At 38.1% G+C, this 19,021-nt stretch overlaps 2 protein-coding genes and 1 non-coding gene across 3 annotated transcripts; all 3 read right to left on the bottom strand.

Annotated features, from left to right (window-relative positions):
• Positions 1-945: 945 nt before the first annotated feature.
• LOC111792871 (putative mitochondrial saccharopine dehydrogenase-like oxidoreductase At5g39410) lies at positions 946-2,543 on the bottom strand. Its single transcript, XM_087123116.1, has 2 exons — positions 1,837-2,543; positions 946-1,768 (listed from the first exon to the last, which is right to left on the bottom strand). The coding sequence occupies exons 1-2, from the start codon at positions 2,491-2,493 to the stop codon at positions 1,085-1,087; spliced, it is 1,341 nt and encodes a 446-aa protein (XP_086979242.1). The 5' UTR covers positions 2,494-2,543; the 3' UTR covers positions 946-1,084.
• Positions 2,544-7,022: 4,479 nt separating this feature from the next.
• On the bottom strand, positions 7,023-7,218 carry LOC111794146 (U2 spliceosomal RNA). Its single transcript, XR_002815039.2, has one exon. It is a non-coding gene; the product is annotated as a U2 spliceosomal RNA (small nuclear RNA).
• A 6,363-nt stretch (positions 7,219-13,581) lies between these two features.
• LOC111792867 (putative mitochondrial saccharopine dehydrogenase-like oxidoreductase At5g39410) lies at positions 13,582-15,204 on the bottom strand. The gene is made up of 2 exons (XM_023674477.2): positions 14,475-15,204; positions 13,582-14,392 (listed from the first exon to the last, which is right to left on the bottom strand). Exons 1-2 carry the CDS (start codon positions 15,129-15,131, stop codon positions 13,700-13,702), a joined length of 1,350 nt encoding a protein of 449 aa, XP_023530245.2. The 5' UTR covers positions 15,132-15,204; the 3' UTR covers positions 13,582-13,699.
• Positions 15,205-19,021: the final 3,817 nt, after the last annotated feature.

Below are 19,021 nucleotides of genomic sequence, written 5' to 3'. Positions count from 1 at the left end.
TTCCCCTGAATTCACTAGGATATGTTCACGTTACTTAACTATTTCACAGACTAACATGAGTTCTTTCAGCTTACTTTATCCTCACTCACGTGCATCCTAAGAAAATTTCCAAAAAAGACCACTAGTTTCCACTTGATTCGTTCCAAAACCACATCATATTGGGGAACACACTCTGACACAATTTATAACACCTTATGTCCATGATTCAGATTAGGATTTAGAATTTGGATTTGGAACTTGATGGCCCCTACAGCTCCAACGACAAGGTCACGTTACTTCCTCTTCACTTCGAAGAGTGAAGACTATTTCCACTGACCAACATGAGTCATTTCAACATACTTTGTCCTCGCTCACATGCATCATAGGGAATTTTTTGAAAAAGACCACCAGCTTCCATCTAAGTTTGTCCCCAAATCACATCTTATTGGGAGAGGTACCGCTCTGATACCATTTGTAACGCCCCATATCTACGGTTCGAATTAAAATTCAGAATCCAAATTCGACACCTGATAGCCCTTACATCCCCAACAACAGGGTCACGTTTCTTACTTCTCATTTCTAAGAGTGAAGACTATCTCTCCAGACAAACACGAGCCATTTCAGCATGTTTTTCCCTCACTCACATTCATCTTAAAAAAAAATTCCTAAAATGACTACTAATCCGCTTTGGTTCGTCCTCGAGTCATATCTTATTTAGAGAGGTACCGCTTTAATACCATTTGTAATGCCCGTTGTCTATGATACAGATTAGGATGCCCCCTACATCCCCAACAATAGGATCTCGTCACTTACTCCTCCCTTCTAAGAGTGAAGACTATCCCCCACAAACTAACGTAATTTATTTCAACATACTTTGACCTCACACACATGCATTCTAAGAAAATAAGTACATTTAGCTCTGGAGTTTTTATGATTGAGATATCGAAAAGGAAGATGCATCTTATTAGTATATCTAGTAGTTTTTAATTCTTTTAAAGCTTTTTTAGCCATCATATCTTCAAATGTCGGGACTATTGTTATCGACTTATGTTTCCCAACTAATACATCACTTTTATTAGATAAAAAAGAAACAAACGCTCAAACTCTACAACTTAACATTCTTCGAAATCACATCAAAATATATCCCATTCTCTTCGAGTCTTTTCTGCAGATCAGTTGGTCCAAACACAATACCAGGAGTAAGAACTCCTCCTTTCGGAAGAACGTCGCGTTTGCTTAGAACAATCAAAGCACATTGAACCAGGATAATCGGGGTAGCAACATATCCAACCTCAGGTCCCATCACTCTCGTTACAATTTTCATATCTACTTCTCCACTCCCTTCACCATTCTTGTTCCTATAACCATGACCAACAAACCACATCTTGAACGACGCGCTATCGACCTCGTCTTCCGAAGGACCCTTCTTCTCGAAACAACCGAGACTGAAAACCGAAGGGAATGTCAAGAGAAGCCACCTACCGAACGAGCTTTTAGCCAACTTCCCCATGATCATACCAACTGCAATGATTTGGAGAATGCCAATCAATGACTTCGACCCAATTTTTATGCTGAAACGAGCTGGCTTCACCGACGACCAAAACGTCGTCCTCTGTTCGATCTCTTCGACACGCTCGTTAACACCAGGAAGACCATGAGGGGTTTCAGCTAGAGAAGAGAGTGTTCTACGAACAACAGGGGAATCGGCTGAAGGTAATCTTACAGCCCAAAGGCCTGTCTCTTCGTTGTGTTCCACAAATTGTCCTTTTGGAGGACAAGGGCCCGGAATCTGACACAACAAAAATCATTATAGAACAGATCGAAGTTTTGATTAATGTTTTGTAGAAATTTCCTGACCTTTGGCCGAGGTCTTCTAGCCCTCGAACGCCGCAATTGCACTAATTGGTCGGCATTAGCAACACCCAAAACAGCCGACTCAAATGTCCCAAAATTCGCAACAATTTTGTTCTTGGATTCCAAGCTCAAATACGCCTCGATCCGGTTCGGCGCCGATTCCCCAACCCACTGCTTGGAATTGAACATAAACCCCAATTCAGCCGGAACAGAATCGAACCCACAAGCCGAAATCACCAAACAACCATTCTCCACCGCCCTCTCATGATAATTAGCTTCCATTTTCTCCATGAACTCCGGCTCCCCACAGATGTCCAAATAATCGCACCCTGTCTCCACACACGCCGCCACCACAGGCTCGCCGTAGCGGCGGAAGGGTCCGACGCAGTTGAGAATGAGCTTGGTTTGGGTGCAGAGGCGGTGGATGGATTGTGGGTCGGTGATGTCGGCGATTAGAAGCGGAATGGGCGGCGGGGAGTGGAGGTTGGCTGCCCATTTGAGGGTTTCCGACAGTTTTGTCGGATTCCGACCGGCGAGAGCGAAGGATTTGAGAGGGGAAGAAGGAGAAGGGTTGAGGAATTGGAGAGCCTGTCGGACGACGTGCTTGCCGGTGAAACCAGAGGCGCCTAGGATTATGAAATCGTAGAGTGAACTCTCCATTGTTTAAGCTTCCAATCTCACAAATTCGGTTGATTTGCTGTTAATAAATACAAGTAAATCAACTGCTTACAAGCTCACAAATTAAGTTCATTAAATGTGAGCACTAATTCTAGATCTAATACGTGTAACAAATCCCGATTTCTGGAAGAGATGCATTTATTAGATAAAAGGTCGATGCGGTCTTTGCCTGTTGTTCTGATGATTCATGATAACTCGATGGATCGCTCGACCATTGTGCCAGTGACGCATCATTCAAATTTCTGCCCTATCAACTTTCGATGGTAGGATAGTGGACTTTCGATCTCACTTCTGTTTCTCGTTATTGTTATGAATTATGCATCAAGTAGGTGCTTATAGCGAGCCTCCCTAGACAATAATTTCATATTTACGTATTCTATTAACTCTCATTATTTTTCATTAATTATAATATTCCATTTAGGTAGATTTTGTGACCACTATTTTACCAACCGATAGAGAATTATATTTTAAGTTATATTTGCTCCTTACTTTTTTTTTTCTTTTTTCTTGTGTTATAATTTTCATCCATCTTTAATTTTTAATTTTTCGTTTCAATTTGGTGAGGTGAAGTTGCCACATCTGCTAATTTAGGAAATGATCATGAGTTTATAAGTGAGGAATACTAACTCCATCGGTATGTGGTCTTTTGGGGAAGCCCAAAGCAAAGCCATGAGAGCGATCCCTAACAGGTGAGGTGCATGAAGTTGCTTCATCCGAATTGTTATCATAATTATTAATCATTGATTTTGTAAGAATTTACTGGATGGCAGCTTTCAACTTCATTGGAAAAGGGAGGGGAAAGAAAGCGAAGTTTAGCGAGATTTCTATCGGCTGACCGCTACATAAACCAGTGGCGGAGAAAGCTTAAGGAGCTCCACTTCATTCATTGTTAAGCGAAGGTCTTAGATCTCCGAGTGTAACACCTGAGTCCCGATGAGAAATTAAATACCTGATTTTTCCTTTTAAAGTCGAATTCCTGAGATTTTATTTAGGTCATTATAGGTCAAATTTCAAGAGAAGGTAGAAAAGAAAAATACTTAGAAAATTCCACAAATACAAGAAAAATATTAAAAATTTGAGAGAATTCGGTCAAAGTCAACCCGAGGGGCAAAATGGTCATTATGCTCCTTTGCTAGTGTGGATGAACACTAATTTGAAAATTAGTGAAGAGATAAGAAAAAGAAAAAAAAAAAAGAGAAAGTCAAATTTAGGGTTGAAATCGTTGGGGGTACTTCAATCCGACCACAAGGAGGCGTTTTTCAGCCATAGACCCTTCACGAAAGTTTTTCAAAACTATGAGGAGAACTATTTTGGGCTTTTGAGTCACTCAAGTTTATCAAGAACCAAGGAAGAACAGAAGGTATGGATTTCGAGTTCTTGGTCTCGATTTTCTCTCAAATCCACGAGTTTTACTTGGATTTAGGTTATGAGTTTTTAGTATGTTGTTTCTTAAAGTATCTTACACAAGTTTTGTGAAAAGAAGATAGAGTTGAATTGATTCAGAAGTCGACGTTATGATGTGTATAAGGAACGGTAAGGTTTACCGTTTTTTGCCAACTTTAGACGTGCTTATTTCCTTTTATGGTTGATTATAAATTACAAGAAAAATATATTTGTAAATATGGATTACAGTTATATGAATTTGGTGAAGAAACCAAGTTGAGGCGCGTGAAGAGGTAGCGACCTACACCGACATATGAATAATCAATAGAAACTTGAAAGAAGTGTATACGGCTAGAATTGAAGACGAGAATGCGAGGATGAGTGTGGCCACGTGTCAACTTTAGATAAAGCATCTAAAAAATAGTTGAAATTGCATGGAGCAATTCTCGAAGTTGCATTTGATCGAGACTACCCACTGTCACAATCATGCTTGTCCAAGGCGTGTTACTTAGGGGCACGTGTCGGATCACCCGTTCATGCTTCTTTAAAGCGTGTTATCCATGACCGCATGCACGTTCCAAACCCCTTTTACTTCTTTTTTATGTGTAGGTAGATCATTACTATTCTTGTCATATAAATACGGAGGTGTATGATCATTTAAAATCATGCCTACACCTGTCAGAGATAAAATGCTCTAAAATATACAATAGGGGATGTGACTGGTTATCAATTCTTACTATCTGGGTTATGTGTATCAAAGTTGTGGGATGTGACGAGAAATAATAAATAATAAGTACAATAGCGCAATATCCACTTTTGGTGGGTGGCTTATTGTTGCTCCGACTTTTACTTACGTAGAGAGCTTTTTCTTCGGTCTTTTAGCGTGATACCTCCTATTTGCTTAGTCATGGCTTCTTGGCTAGCTAGCAAATTTTCAAACTCTACAAGTGATGGCTGAACGGGTCATTATTGTATAACAATAACAAAACTTCTATATTCTGGTTGCAATCCATGGATGATGATCCTCTTCATATGAGTTTCTTTGATGACAGACTCGGATCTAGTTCAGTAATCTCTTGACAAATCAACTTGACCCTCTAGAAGTATTGAACAATCGTCATGTAGACGTTGTGAGATTAATGACAACTCATTCTCTAAAAATTGTAGCCTCGTATCGTTCTTCTTTGAAAAATGTGTCACAAACATGTCTCTTGCTTCTTTCAGAGTCTTGTTGTCCCAAATGTGCTCCAACATATCTTCTTCAGTTGTGGTCTTCAAGGTAAATTTTGTCTTGCCTCATTTGATTCTCCATTTCTGAAAGGTGTCATTAGTATCTTCTTCCAGTGGAGCAATTTTGCTTTCCGCCCATGACCTCCCAAAGGTCTTGACTTGTAGATAAGACATCATGTAGGTAGTTCATGTGTTATAGTTGTTATTGTTGAGTTTATTGATTCCTCCGATGACTTGGAGATCATCCATCATATTAACGGTACCTTAGTAATACCAAACGAGATTTTACGAAAATGAACTTACAGAGTCACGAACTAGTCACGTCAAGAAGAAACTCACTTCTAATGTAGAAGATCAAGCAGAGCTACTGATGTCTTTTGACTGAGCAATTCGCCTGGTGAGAGAAAATCCTTGACGGAGGAAAAACAGCCCAAGAAAATTATTGGAAGAAGAAAATAACAGAAAAACACAAGAGAGACACGATATGTATTGAGATTATGCTAAAGACCATTTGTTTATAAGATTGTCATATTTAAATAACAATTCTAAGCTAAAAATGGGAATGAGTGGCAACTCAATTAACTCACTTCAATTAGACATGCACATTCCACTCAACTTAATTTTGTGGAACTTAAAAATAGTGATTTATCTAACAATCTCTTCGTAAAGCCTTGTAGTATACTACCTTATTGTTTAAACTCCGATCTTCAAGCGGAGTTCTTCAAATTTCACCCGCGCCAGAGATTTGGTAAACATGTCTCCAAGTTGTTACTTTGTTCGGATGAGGTCAATCTTGATGTACTCCCAATCTACACATTCCCAGATGCAGTGGAATCTGATTTCTATGAGCTTGCTCCGGTCGTGCAAAACTGGATTCTTGATCAGGGAGATCGTAGCTTTGTTGTCCACGTATAACATTGGTGGTCGCCTTCTCTTCCGATGAGTTCTTCTATCAGCTGCGCAAGCTAAACCCCTGTGTGGCCGCTGTCGAAGGGACGATGTACTCTGCTTCGCAAGAAGACAGAGCAACTACCTTATGTTTGGTTGATTGCCAACAAATCGCGCTGCTTGAGAGGAAGTAAATCATCCCACTAGTACTCTCATGATCATCAACATCACCGGCCTAGCCGACCAGCTCAAGCTTCTTCTTTCCTTTAAAAGACCCTCTCTCTTGTATTTTTCTGATATTTTCTTCTTCCAACAATTTTCAATTTTCTTCACTTATTTTTCGGTCTTTCCTTTCACCGCGACATCAGCTACAACCATAAATTATTTCTTCCATGTTTGGGTAGAAGTCTTTTCCAAGCATAAAAAAATGATGAGAGGTTTTGTGCTTTTTAAAACCCATGTTTTTTTTTTTTTTTTTAATTATTTATTTATTTGAGTTTTCTTTCATTTTTTTTTTTTATTATTATTTAAGTTTATTTTTGTTTCTTTTGTAGTTCTTCTTATAAATCTAATTATCAATATTAGCCATTTTAAATAAACCCAAAATTTCAATGAAAATTAAATAAAAATAGCCATTTTAAATAAACCCAAAATTTCAATGAAAATTAAATAAACAAATGTAATTAGTAGTAAGAATAAACTAAAAAATATTCTTTATTTATATAAAATATTTTTTATTTATATAAAATTCTAGTAATGTTAATTGATCGACAAAGTTGTCAGAAGTAGTTAATTATAAAATATCAGTAATTTATTGACATATTATATTTAATTCATCCGACAAAAAAATTAAAATTTATTATTATTTAATTACAAATTAAATAAGTTTAAGAATATGAATTAAATAGGTTAACAATGTGGCCGAATCGCTATTTAAATCCTCCACGCGAAAATAAACAAATAAATTCAGTTTAATCATTGGGCCAAAACAATTATATTACTGTATATTGTAGGAGTGCGCCAGGCCCAAGCAGTAGTGCTACACCTGGGCGACGCTTGAGAGCCCGGGTAGCAAGCTACCTTAGTGGGCCCTCCCCCTTTAAAAATTAATTTAATATCATGTGGGCCGATGGCCCACGTATCAGATATTAAACTGATAAGAACAGATACTACACTTGATCTTAGCCAAAAGGCCGAGAAAGGTATGATTTAATGAGCTATCTCAACGCCCTTTTATACTCTCTCTTCCTCTCGCTTGTTTAGCCTTGGCCGATGTGGGACAAACTCATTTTCTTTTTCTTTTAGTTTTTATTTATTTAAATTTTATAATAATTTAGTGCAATATTTTGTAATTTAAAAAATTTGTTAAATTTATTCATACCCTAAACATTTCTTTCAAAATAAGATGTTTATTAATCTCTAATCATTTTATCCGTCTAAATTTAAAATAAATTTATTATTAATTTTAAAATAAACATTTCTACTTACCATATAATTATATTTAGTTTATTATATATTTTCTAATCATTCTTTAAAATAATTTTTTATTAAATATTTACAAAGTAATTTTCTAAAATATATATTTAAATATTTACAAATATGTAACGATCGAAAAATAAATAAAATAATAATAATAAAAAAAAAAAACTCTTAGTCGCCAGAAATTCGTGAGTCACTCGGAATCACGTTCCCCGACCACCACAACGCGCCAAAATCCTCAGCAACTTCCCTCCCACTTTCAACAATCCTCCATCCAATTCCCAGAGTACCCGCGACAAGGAAACAGAAGAGAAAGAGAAATATTCAAGACTCTAGCGAGATCCGAAAACGAAAACCACGGCCTTAAACCACCAAATCCGACGTCAAAACGCTCGAATTCATGTCATCTTGGCTCAACCCAAGAATCCTGTTTACACGGACTCTTGCAGAATTTTTGTCAAATAATATAATTGAATATCTAATATATTATGATATAATATCTTATTCAAATCATATTTAAATGTTATAAGATATCCTAATGTATATTTAACTATTTTGAATCTCATTGTTCAAGTGCTTAAGAAAACAACTCAAGTACTTTCCTTATATGAAAATCAACGGCCTGTTTGTTCAAGTCATCAGGATGGTAGGCATATTATGATTAGTCTTATACAAACTCATTATATAGGATACACTCACTCACATGTCAATACATGAACGATTTGGATCAAATCATTTCTAATGATTACAAAGTGGATCATATCATTAGTGTTATCAGGATAAGGCACCCAACTTTATCCATATACTATAGACCCTTTTAGGTTATTACTTTGTTAGGATCGCACAACAACGCACACACTCGATCTAGATGAACACAGAGAACAGGATAGAGAAAATGCGAAGAGAATATTGGCTAAAGGATTTGTATTGATGACTCCAAGTATATACAGTAAGAGAGAATACTGAGACTACATAAAGTACATTTCAAACCTCTGCCTCACGAGATATATACATGGTTTAGCTCACTATATATAACTTTACCAGATATAATCATTTACCCTATATTTATCTTTTACCAGATATAGCTTTTTACTATACATAGTTATTTACTATTTATGACAATTTACTTTTACTTTGTATGTCATTCACCAAATATAACTATGTATAACCGTTCACTAAGCTATAAATAAGTAGCAGGCTCCATAACCTAACAATTCTCTCACTTTGAGACTGATCTAGTCAACCAAAAATTTTATTTTCAAACGACCATGAGCATCTTCATGGCACCATACTAATTGAGGCTTTGCACAACCTCAATATTCCAACATCAACACATTTTGTCAACATGTTTGCAGGATTCTTTGCACCCTCTATCTTCTCAAAACACATCATCATCTTCCACTAACGTGCAAGTGAAATGGTATCGTCTTCCGTGTTTTATCTTTAAATGATAGACCGGGTTTCTCACCAACTATATGACACTCTGACTATCTCTAAAGAATCTTTTTGTGTTGCTTCTTGCCCAATTCTTCAAGATAGTCAGTCATCCATATCGTCTCTTTCCTGCTTCAGCTATTGTCATGTACTCCGCCTCAGTACAACGCATTTTTGAAGCCAAGACATCCCATCATCCATGGCTTGCTCCCACTTGGTTATATCCTCCAACTATAGGGCCTCATCAAAGGGCTCTGATTACCTTTCATCAACAACAGATAGTGTAATGAAGGTACATATATATCTGGTACTCTGATAGTACTGGATGATCTTCTCAACACCAGTCCAGGTGTCACTTGCTCTACCGCTGGTTCCTCTGCAACAATCTCAGGAGTTTTTGAGTATTTGCTACAACATCACTAGGTGATTTTTTTTCACAACTCAACCTCAACTCCCACTTGCTTCGTGGTCTTGGAACCTTGCTTCACATCTGGTTCCTCAGCAGTAGTCTCTGGAGTTTCATGAGTATCTGCTACAACATCACTAGGTGAGTTTCCCTGCAACTCAAGCTCAGCTCCCACTTGTTTCATTGTCTTGGAACCTTGCTCCATATCTGGTTTCTCAGCAATAGTCTCAGAAGTTTCATAAATATCTGCTACAACATCACTAGGTCAGTTTCCCTGCAACTCAAGCTCAACTCCCACTTGCTTCATTGTCTTGGAACATTTCTCCACATCTGGTTTCTCAACAGTAGTCTTAGGAGTTTCATGAGTATCTGCTACAACATCACTAGGTGAGTTTCCCTACAACTCAAGCTCAACTCCCACTTACTTCATGGTCTTGGAACCTTGCTTCACATCTGGTTCCTCAGCAGTAGTATCAAAAGTTTCATAAGTATCAGCTACAGCATCACTAGGTGAGTTTCCCTGCAACTCAAGTTCAACTCCCACTTGCTTCGTGGTTTTGGAACCTTGCTCCAAATCTGTATGGATCATTTTTGCCCGCACTTTCTTCAATTCGCTAGCAGCCCTTGTGAAGCTAACTCGTTTCTGCTTGCTCATAACGTAGTTCTCACAATGATTCACATCAACAGATTTCAGACCTTCTAAAACTTCTTTCGCAGCCAACATCTTTATTCCTTTCACGCTCATATGTCCAAGTCTATTGTGCCATAGACTTGAATTTGAAGCACTCTCAGTAACAGCAGCCATGTTCATACACCCTATAGTGGTGTATAAAGTTCCAGATTTTATGCTATGTGCTACCACCATAGCACCCTTCATAATCTTCCAAGAACTCTTCCCTAACTCCGTTGCATAATCTATGATGTCCAACCGACTAATAGAGATTAGGTTCTTCTTGAGACTAGAAATATATTTGGCATCCTTTAATGTGCACTGATTTCCTGCCAGAGATTTTATGCAGACATCCCTTTTTCCTTTAATCTTCAAATCTTTGTTGTCGGCAAGATACATCTTCTCGAAATTTTTGGACTTGAAATTCCGGAACAACTCTTTATTTGAAGACGAATGAAAAGATGCACCTGAATCCAAAATTCAGGATTCAATCGAACTATCCACGCTGAGGATTAGAGCATTCCCAATGTCTTCTGCTGAATTTATAGAATCATCATCTCCAGATTTGTGATTCTGCTTCCTCTTTGGTCTTGTACAATCTGTTTGAAAGTGACCTTTTACTCCACAATTCCAACACGTTATGTTCTTTGATTTTGATCGCCCTTTGTTTGGGCCCTTCGATTTACTTCTTCCCTGTTGGTCAACACTGAGAGCACTACCAGATGAATTTCTAATTTCTCGTTTGCGAATACTTTCGCTGAGAACTACATCTCGAGTTTCATCAAACTTCAGTTTATCAGATCCTCGGGAACTGCTGCGGCAACAACAGTATCCCACGACTCGAGTAAAGATGACATCAAAATCAATGCTTTAATTTCATCCTCAAAATTAATTTTCACCGAACGCAGTTGACTTATGATCATATTGAATTCATTTATATGATCAACAACAGATCTACCTTCAGACATTTGTAGATTGAACAATCTTCGCATCAAATACACCTTGTGATATGAACCAAGAGACATCAATCATACAATATGCTTCAATGAAGATGTGAAGAAAATATTGTTGAAATTATCAAAAGATATTTCAATTCATGCCACATTTTAGAAGAATGAAGTTTCATGTTATAAATTTTGGGTGGATTACAATTTAGAGTAATTTAGAGTTATTGTATTTCATTAATGTATTTTAAGACTTTTTATTTACTTTAGTTACAATTACATAATGGTTAATTATGGCCATTAAGTGGGAATGTTACAACTCTTGGAATGCCTTTAATAGTTTCATTTTGAGGCTATATAAAACCATGTATGTTGTATTTGTAAGAGACTTGGAAAATATAGTAAAAGAAGCATTTGTGCTCTTCTTTAGCCAATGGCTAAGTTTCTTTGTAATTCTATGTAGTTTAGGTTGCATGTAGAATCATTCAAGCTTGACATGATCAATCTTGTTTGTGGAGTGATTCGAATCTCAAACAAGTGTTCTTGCGTTGAGATATTTGATCAACCAGAATTATTCAAGCTAGACATGATCGATCTTGCTTGTAGAGTGATTTGAATCTCAAACAATGTTTTTGCCTTGAGATATTCGATCAACAAGGTAATCTAAATCTTACTCCCCTTGTAGTGATTTCCACATATCACCTTGTTCATAGCCGATAGTTTTCATATATATTCGACATCGCCTTCAACAGATCTGACGTTGTCTTCTCCTTGATGATGTTGAACGTCACGTTTCTGGATAGCGTCAACCGGATCAACCCTAAGCCTTGTGCCTTAAGCTTCCACTGCTCCGTGGTCATGGTATCCGGCATCACCCCCAATAGGGGTTTATGAAGACCTTTCTGATATAGATAATCTTCAATCTGCATTTTTCAGAAACCGAAATCGGATCCATCGAACTTCTCAATTTCAATCTTTAAGCTTTCCATCTTCACAAATCGTGGTGAATTTTGCCTAGCTCTGATACCAGTCGTGGTGAATTAATTACCTTAAATTTTCATACCATGGATAATATTAAATGGTAAATAAAATTATAAAAATTATTATTAAAAATTAAATAATTAATTACGAGGCTTTAGGGCATAATTAAATACCAACAACAGCGCCCTACCAAGTGGTAGTAGTATAGGTACCATCGAGTCAAGCTTAGGGCGGATAGTGTAGCGCATTAAGGCAACTAGATGTTTGCCCTGTATAGTAGAATCCATCCTAAGAGGGGATGTGGGACCACATAGGTAGACACAACAGACGACAAGTACTCGAGGGTCTCTTCCCCCAGACTAGAGTGGCTATATGGTCTTGTGGGAGAGTTCGTCAGCTAACCTCCCATAATGTTTTGGCTAACAAACATCATGGTGTCCCACCACATTATTATGAGGTCGTGCCTTAACCTAGGACACTAGGCATCGACTACATAAACAAAACAATCATCTATGTCAAAGAACAAAAATGTTGAAAAATTTGTAAAGACCCTTAACCTAGGACACTAGGCATTGACTACATAACGCAAAACAATCATCTATGTCAAAGAACAAAAAAGTTGAAAATTTTGTAAAGACCCCTAGGGTTTAATCCAGATCAAAGATTTGCTCGAAATTTTGAGGTCTTCGAGATTCTTAGATAGTAGTAGAGACTAGGTTGAAAATTCCTACCACCTAAAGTACAACCCGTGGAAACCTACTAGGTTAAGGATGTGATAAGAGCCTACAAGTAGGTTGCTTACCGAATATTTTTATACTCATTCTTTTTCCTTCGTTTCCAGATATTCGCAGGTTATCGATCAACGTGTAGAGTGTTCAAGAGTTGCACTGTCACAAAGGAGGTCATTTCAGAGTGTCAATTCGTCTTTATATTTGAGTCTTTTACATTTCGTTTTGTAATTACTTCTCAAACTCATTTTCTCCTTTGTAATAAATTTGAACCGCCACTGTATTAAAATTGAATTTATTTTGTATTTAATCGTATTGTTGTTGTTTGTCTTTATTTGATTTAAAGTTTATTGCATTTTTATGTTTTATTTTAATTACTTTTAGTCTCTTTTTTTTTTAGTCATGGTCCGAGTTTCGATATCCCAAACATTGGGTCGTGACAAGTAAGTTGTAAATATGGTAAGTAGATTCATGACAAGCCCAAAAAAGTTATTTCGAAGTAAGTAGATTCATGAAAAGGACAAATAAATCGATGGGAAGTAAATATGGTAAGTAGATTCATGACAAGGACAAAGAAATCAATGGGAAGTAGGTCAAAAAAGTTATTGGTTACATATATGGCATGGAATTTATTGCAAATAAAATATTCTCGAATCCATATTGACTTGATATCATGATAGTGATTAGGGTTGTGATTTTGATGTTCGTAAAACTACATTAGATTATGATTTTAGTATTGGTTCATATGCTTTTTCACGGAGTTCAAAGAAACAATATATCTACAGCTGGATATCAAGCTTTATGGCTCAAATGGACGTTGAAAAGGTTAAAGTGTATTCAAAGAACGTGAAACGGTTTTATTTTGTGATAATGGTTCTACTACCAAATAATTAAGTTTGCAAAACTCAAGATCAAGTAGCAGATAATATAAGCTCTTATTTATCTTAAATTGTATAAGTAAAAGAACAATTTTATTCTCATCTATTGAGTTTATTTTACTGGGAGTACCTAAAGCATATTGTAAATGATCTCTGAAAGAACATGATTACCACTTCTGCAACGGAGCATGCTTTGAAATAACATCAAAACATATCCCATTCTCTTCGAGTCTTTTCTGAAGATCAGTAGGTCCAAACACAATACCAGGAGTAAGAACTCCTCCTTTCGGAAGAATCTCGCGTTTTCTTAAAACAATCAAAGCACATTGAAGAAGGATTATCGGAGTAGCTACATATCCAGATTCAGGTCCCATCACTCTCGTTACAATTTTCATATCCAGTTCTCGATTCTCTCTGCCATTATTATTACTAAAACCATGACCAACAAACCACATCTTAAACGACGCACTATCGACCTCGTCTTCAGAAGGACCGTTCTTCCTAAACCAACCGAGACTAAAAATCGAAGGGAACGTCAAAAGAAGCCATGTCCCGAATGAACTTCTACTCAACAAACCTATGATCATTCCAACCGCAATCATTTGGAGAATGCAAATCAATGACTTATGGCCAATTTTTACGCCGAAATGAGCTGGCTTCATAGACGACCAAAACGTCGTCCTCTGTTCGATCTCTTCGACGCGCTCGTTAACACCGGGAAGACCATGAGGGTTTTCAGCTAGAGAAGAGAGTGTTCTACGAACAACAGTGGAATCAGCTGAAGGTAATCTTACAGCCCAAAGGCTTGTCTCTTTGTTGTGTTCCACAGTTGGTCCTTTAGGAGGAGGACAACCCGGAATCTGACACAACAAAATTCACAATAAAAATTTAATAATATTCCATAAATTTCAAATATTTTTAAAATTGTGGAATTTTCCTCACCGTTGGCCGAGGTCTTCTAGGCCTCGACCGCCGCAATTGCACTAACCGGTCGGCATTAGCGACACCCAATATAGCCGACTCAAATGTCCCAAAATTCCCAACAATTTTGTTCTTGGATTCCAAGCTCAAATACGCCTCGACCCGGTTCGGCGCCGATTCCCCAACCCATTGCTTGGAATTGAAAATAAAACCCAATTCAGCCGGAACCGAATCGAACCCACAAGCCGAAATCACCAAACAACCATTATCAACCGCTCTCTCATGATAATTAGCTTCCATTTTCTCCATGAACTCCGGCTCCCCACAAATGTCCAAATAATCGCACCCTGTCTCTACACACGCCGCCACCACAGGCTCGCCGTAGCGGCGGAAGGGTCCGGCGCAGTTGAGGATGAGCTTGGTTTGGGTGCAGAGGCGGTGGATGGATTGTGGGTCGGAAATATCGGCGGTTAGAAGCGGAATTGACGGCGGGGAGTTGGGATGGGCTGCCCATTTGAGAGTTTCCGACAGTTTTGTCGGATTCCGACCGGCTAGAGCGAAGGATTTGAGAGGGGAAGAAGGAGATGGGTTGAGGAATTTGAGGGCTTGTCGGACCACGTACTTGCCGGTGAAACCAGAGGCGCCTAGGATTATGAAATCGTAAAGGGGAGCCTCCATTGTTGAAGCTTCTAATTTGACAGATTCCGGTGGGTTCTTAAATTCCGGTGGGAATGTAGAGTAAAGTGTACGTTAAGAATTAAATGCTATTTACTAATCTACTTTGCTACCTAGTTGATTCCTACCTTAAAAAGTTCGGGATTTCAAGGTTGATTGAGTCGGTTTGTAATTGTTGGAGGAAGGTCCCACATCCGTTAATTTAGGGAATGATCATGTATTTATAATCCAGAAATACTATCTACATTGTTACAAGACCTTTTGGAGAAGCTCAAAGCAAAGTCATAAGAGTTCATGCTCAAAGTGGACATTATCATACCATAGTGAAGACTTGTGTTCGTCTAACAGTAATATTGTTATTGGTTTCATAGTTATTGTCAAAATTTGTAGAAGATAATTGAAGTATCTTAATCAACAAAACTGTAACGACCCTATATATATTTCTACCCTATATACATAATGTAGCTTCTTATGCAGAAATAATCAATTAAAAGAAATTCTTAAAACAATATTAAAAGAAATATTAAATAAGTTAAAAGTATAATCACTTTAAATAAAAGTCTAAGAAATTTAAATATATAGACTTACAATATTAAAGAAATATTAAATAAGTTAAAGTAAATATTAAATATAATCACGTTATATACTAACATAAAGTCTAAGAAATTTAAATAGATTTACCTAATGCATGTGCCATGATATTTACTTGTGATGTTGTCGTCAACTGTGTAGGGATGCCTTGCCTTTACTTAAAATATAGATATTTACTTGTGATGTTGTCGTCAACTGTATAGGGTGCCTTGAGTTTTTAAAAAATACTGACCCAACTATTCGGATTAGAAAATGCAAAAACATGCGACATAAATGAGACTTATTATATTAAAGTTGTATTCCCTTAGGTGACCTATCATACATCGTGTTATATCATGTCATACACATATTATATCCTTCAACATACCATATCATTCCACGTATCATGTAACGACCCGAAATTTTCTACTTAATTTAAGATCACTATTGTATACATGCCATAAACATTGAATGCGGAAGACTTCATTTCAATTCCATAAAACATAACATTTACCTTAAAACACAGCCATGGACTTACGTGTTTCGAAAACATCTTTAAAATGACAAAACAAAAGACCCGAAATAAAATAAATAAGCGTTTAAGTTAAAAACATCATATTCTAGCCTAAGTCTAAGAAAATAAATACCACTGTCTTAGATCAGGCTTTTATCATACCAAGTGTATCGCCATGGGGAGCCACAGTGCTTTTTGTCAAGAAGAAAGATGGGACCTTGAGATTGTGCATTAACTATAGGGAATTGAATAAAGTAACAATAAAAACAAATACCCGTTGCCTCGCATGGATGATATATTCGATCAATTGCAAGGTGCTTCAGTATTTTCAAAAATTGAACTGCGATCGGGGGGATACTATTAGTTGAGGATAAAGGAGATCGATATCCCCAAGACGGCTTTCAAGAGCTGATATGGTCATTATGAGTTTACCGTGATGTCGTTTGGATTGACGAACGCCCCAGCAGCATTGGATATGATAAATAGGGTGTTTAAGGATTTCTTGGATACATTTTTCATAGTATTCATTGACGACATATTAATATACTTCAAGACCGAGGAGGAGCGCGGAGCGCACTTGCATCAAGTGCTGGCAAGGTTAAGGGCACATCGACTTTATGCCAAGTTTTCTAAATGTGAATTCTGGTTGCAAGAAGTGACCTTCTTGGGGCATGTTGTGTCAGGAAAGGGTATATAAGTAGATCCAACCAAAATCGAGGCAATTATAGATTGGCCCCGACCTACCTCGGCAACCGAAGTGAGGAGCTTCTTAGGCTTAGCTGGATACTATAGAAGATTTATCTAGGATTTCTCCAAAATAGCCACCAGCCTCACACAACTAACAAGGAAAGGGAATGTGTTCTTGTGGGATAGTGCATGTGAGCAAACTTTCGGTGAACTCAAGCACCGACTAGTTACAGCGCCGGTACTTAGAGTACTAGATACTCAGGCAACTTTTTGGTCTATAGTGACGCATCAGGGAAGGGCCTAGGTTGTGTCCTGATACAAAATGGCAAGGTCATAGCCCACGCTTCGAGACAGTTAAAGGACTACGAGAGAAACTACCCGACGCATGACCAAGAGTTAGCTGTCATAGTATTTGCTCTGAAGATATGGCGACACTATTTGTATGGCGAGCGTATAAAGATTTTCACCGATCACAAGAGCTTGAAATACTTATTCACTCAAAAGGAACTCAACATTGAAATAATGTATCACCTAGGAAATGCTAATGTCGTAGCTAACGCTCTAAGCAGGAAAACAGCTCACTCTTCAACATTAGTCACAAGAGACTGTAGGTTGCAAAAGGATATGGAATCAGCTGAAATAGAAGTGGTGTCAAGAGGTGTAGTGGGAAGATTGAGTCAGCTTAGAGTCCAACCGAATTTAAGATAGCGAATCATAAATGCTCAGAGCCACGACCCTCACTTATACTCAATTTGTCAACAGGATGAGGCAGTGAGGGAAGTCGGATTCACCCTATCTTCTGATGGAGAGCTACTGTGGCAAGGACGGTTATGTGTTCCCGCAGATAGATAGATCAAGGAGGACCTCTTGATTGAAGCCCATGAATCTCTATATTCAGTACACCCGGGTAGCACCAAGATGTATCACGACTTGAAGAGGTGCTATAGGTGGCCAGGGATGAAGCGAGATGTTACCCTTAGAGTTAATAAGTATCTAACGTGCCAACAGATGAAGGCCCCTAGACAAAAATCCTCAGGCCTATTACAACCGACATCCCACAGTGGAAGTGGGAGGATATAGTTATGGACTTTATATCAGGGTTTCCCAAAACCTCGAAGGGATACACAGTTATCTGGGTGATTATAGATAGGTTGACGAAATCCCCCACTTCATTCCGGGAAGGCTACCTATACGGTAGATAAGTGAGCAAAGTTGTATTTGGAACAAATTGTTAGACTGCATGGAATTCTAGTCTCCATTGTGTCAGACACGGATGCACGTTTTACCTCTCACTTTTGGAAAAGTTTGCAAAAAACAATGGGGACCCAACTCAGATTGAGTACAACGTTCCACCCCCAAACTGACGGCCAAACAGAGAGGCTGAATTAGGTCCTAGAAGACATGTTGTGAGCATGCGTGGTTGATTTCGCCTGCAGTTGGGACGAATACCTCCACCTTATGGAATTTGCATACAATAACAGTTACCAGGCGACCATACAGATGACACCTTTTGAGGCCCTGTACGGGCGAAGATGTCGGTCCCCAATTTTCTGGGAGGAAGTGGGGAAGCGACAATTGTTAGGGCAAGAGTTAGTGCAACTAACGAATTCGGCAGTGCAAAAAATCAAAGTATGAATTCAGATTGTTCAGAGCCGACAAAAGAGTTATGCACACACATATCGTAAGGGCTTAGAGTTCGCCGTTGAGATCATGTCTTCCTAAAAGTTGCGCCCATGACAGGGGTGATGAGTTTTGGGAAGAAGGGCAAGTTGAGTCCAAGATTTATCGGTCCTTTCGACCTCCTGGAGAGAGTCGGGCGTGTAGCGTATAGACTAACCTTGCCACCTCCTCTAGCCGCCATACACAACTTGTTACACGTGTCTATGTTGCGTAAGACCCGAGATCCTTCCTATGTGATAAAGTATGCAAACCTTCCCCTGCAAAGGGACTTAAGTTACAAGGAGGAGCCCATCAGGATTTTACTTAGAAACAGAAGCTTAGAAACAAGGAGATTTTACTCGTCAAAGTGGTGTGGAAAAACCATCGCGTCGAAGAAGCAACCTGGGAGTTAGAGAGCGAGATGAGGGCCAAGTACCCTATTTTGTTCTGGTATTAGGAACTT

This window comes from Cucurbita pepo, chromosome 4, assembly GCF_057944985.1.
Source record: "Cucurbita pepo subsp. pepo isolate OVF chromosome 4, ASM5794498v1, whole genome shotgun sequence".
NCBI classification, from domain to species: Eukaryota; Viridiplantae; Streptophyta; class Magnoliopsida; order Cucurbitales; family Cucurbitaceae; genus Cucurbita; species Cucurbita pepo.
This window is presented reverse-complemented; position numbering and strand designations above follow the sequence as displayed.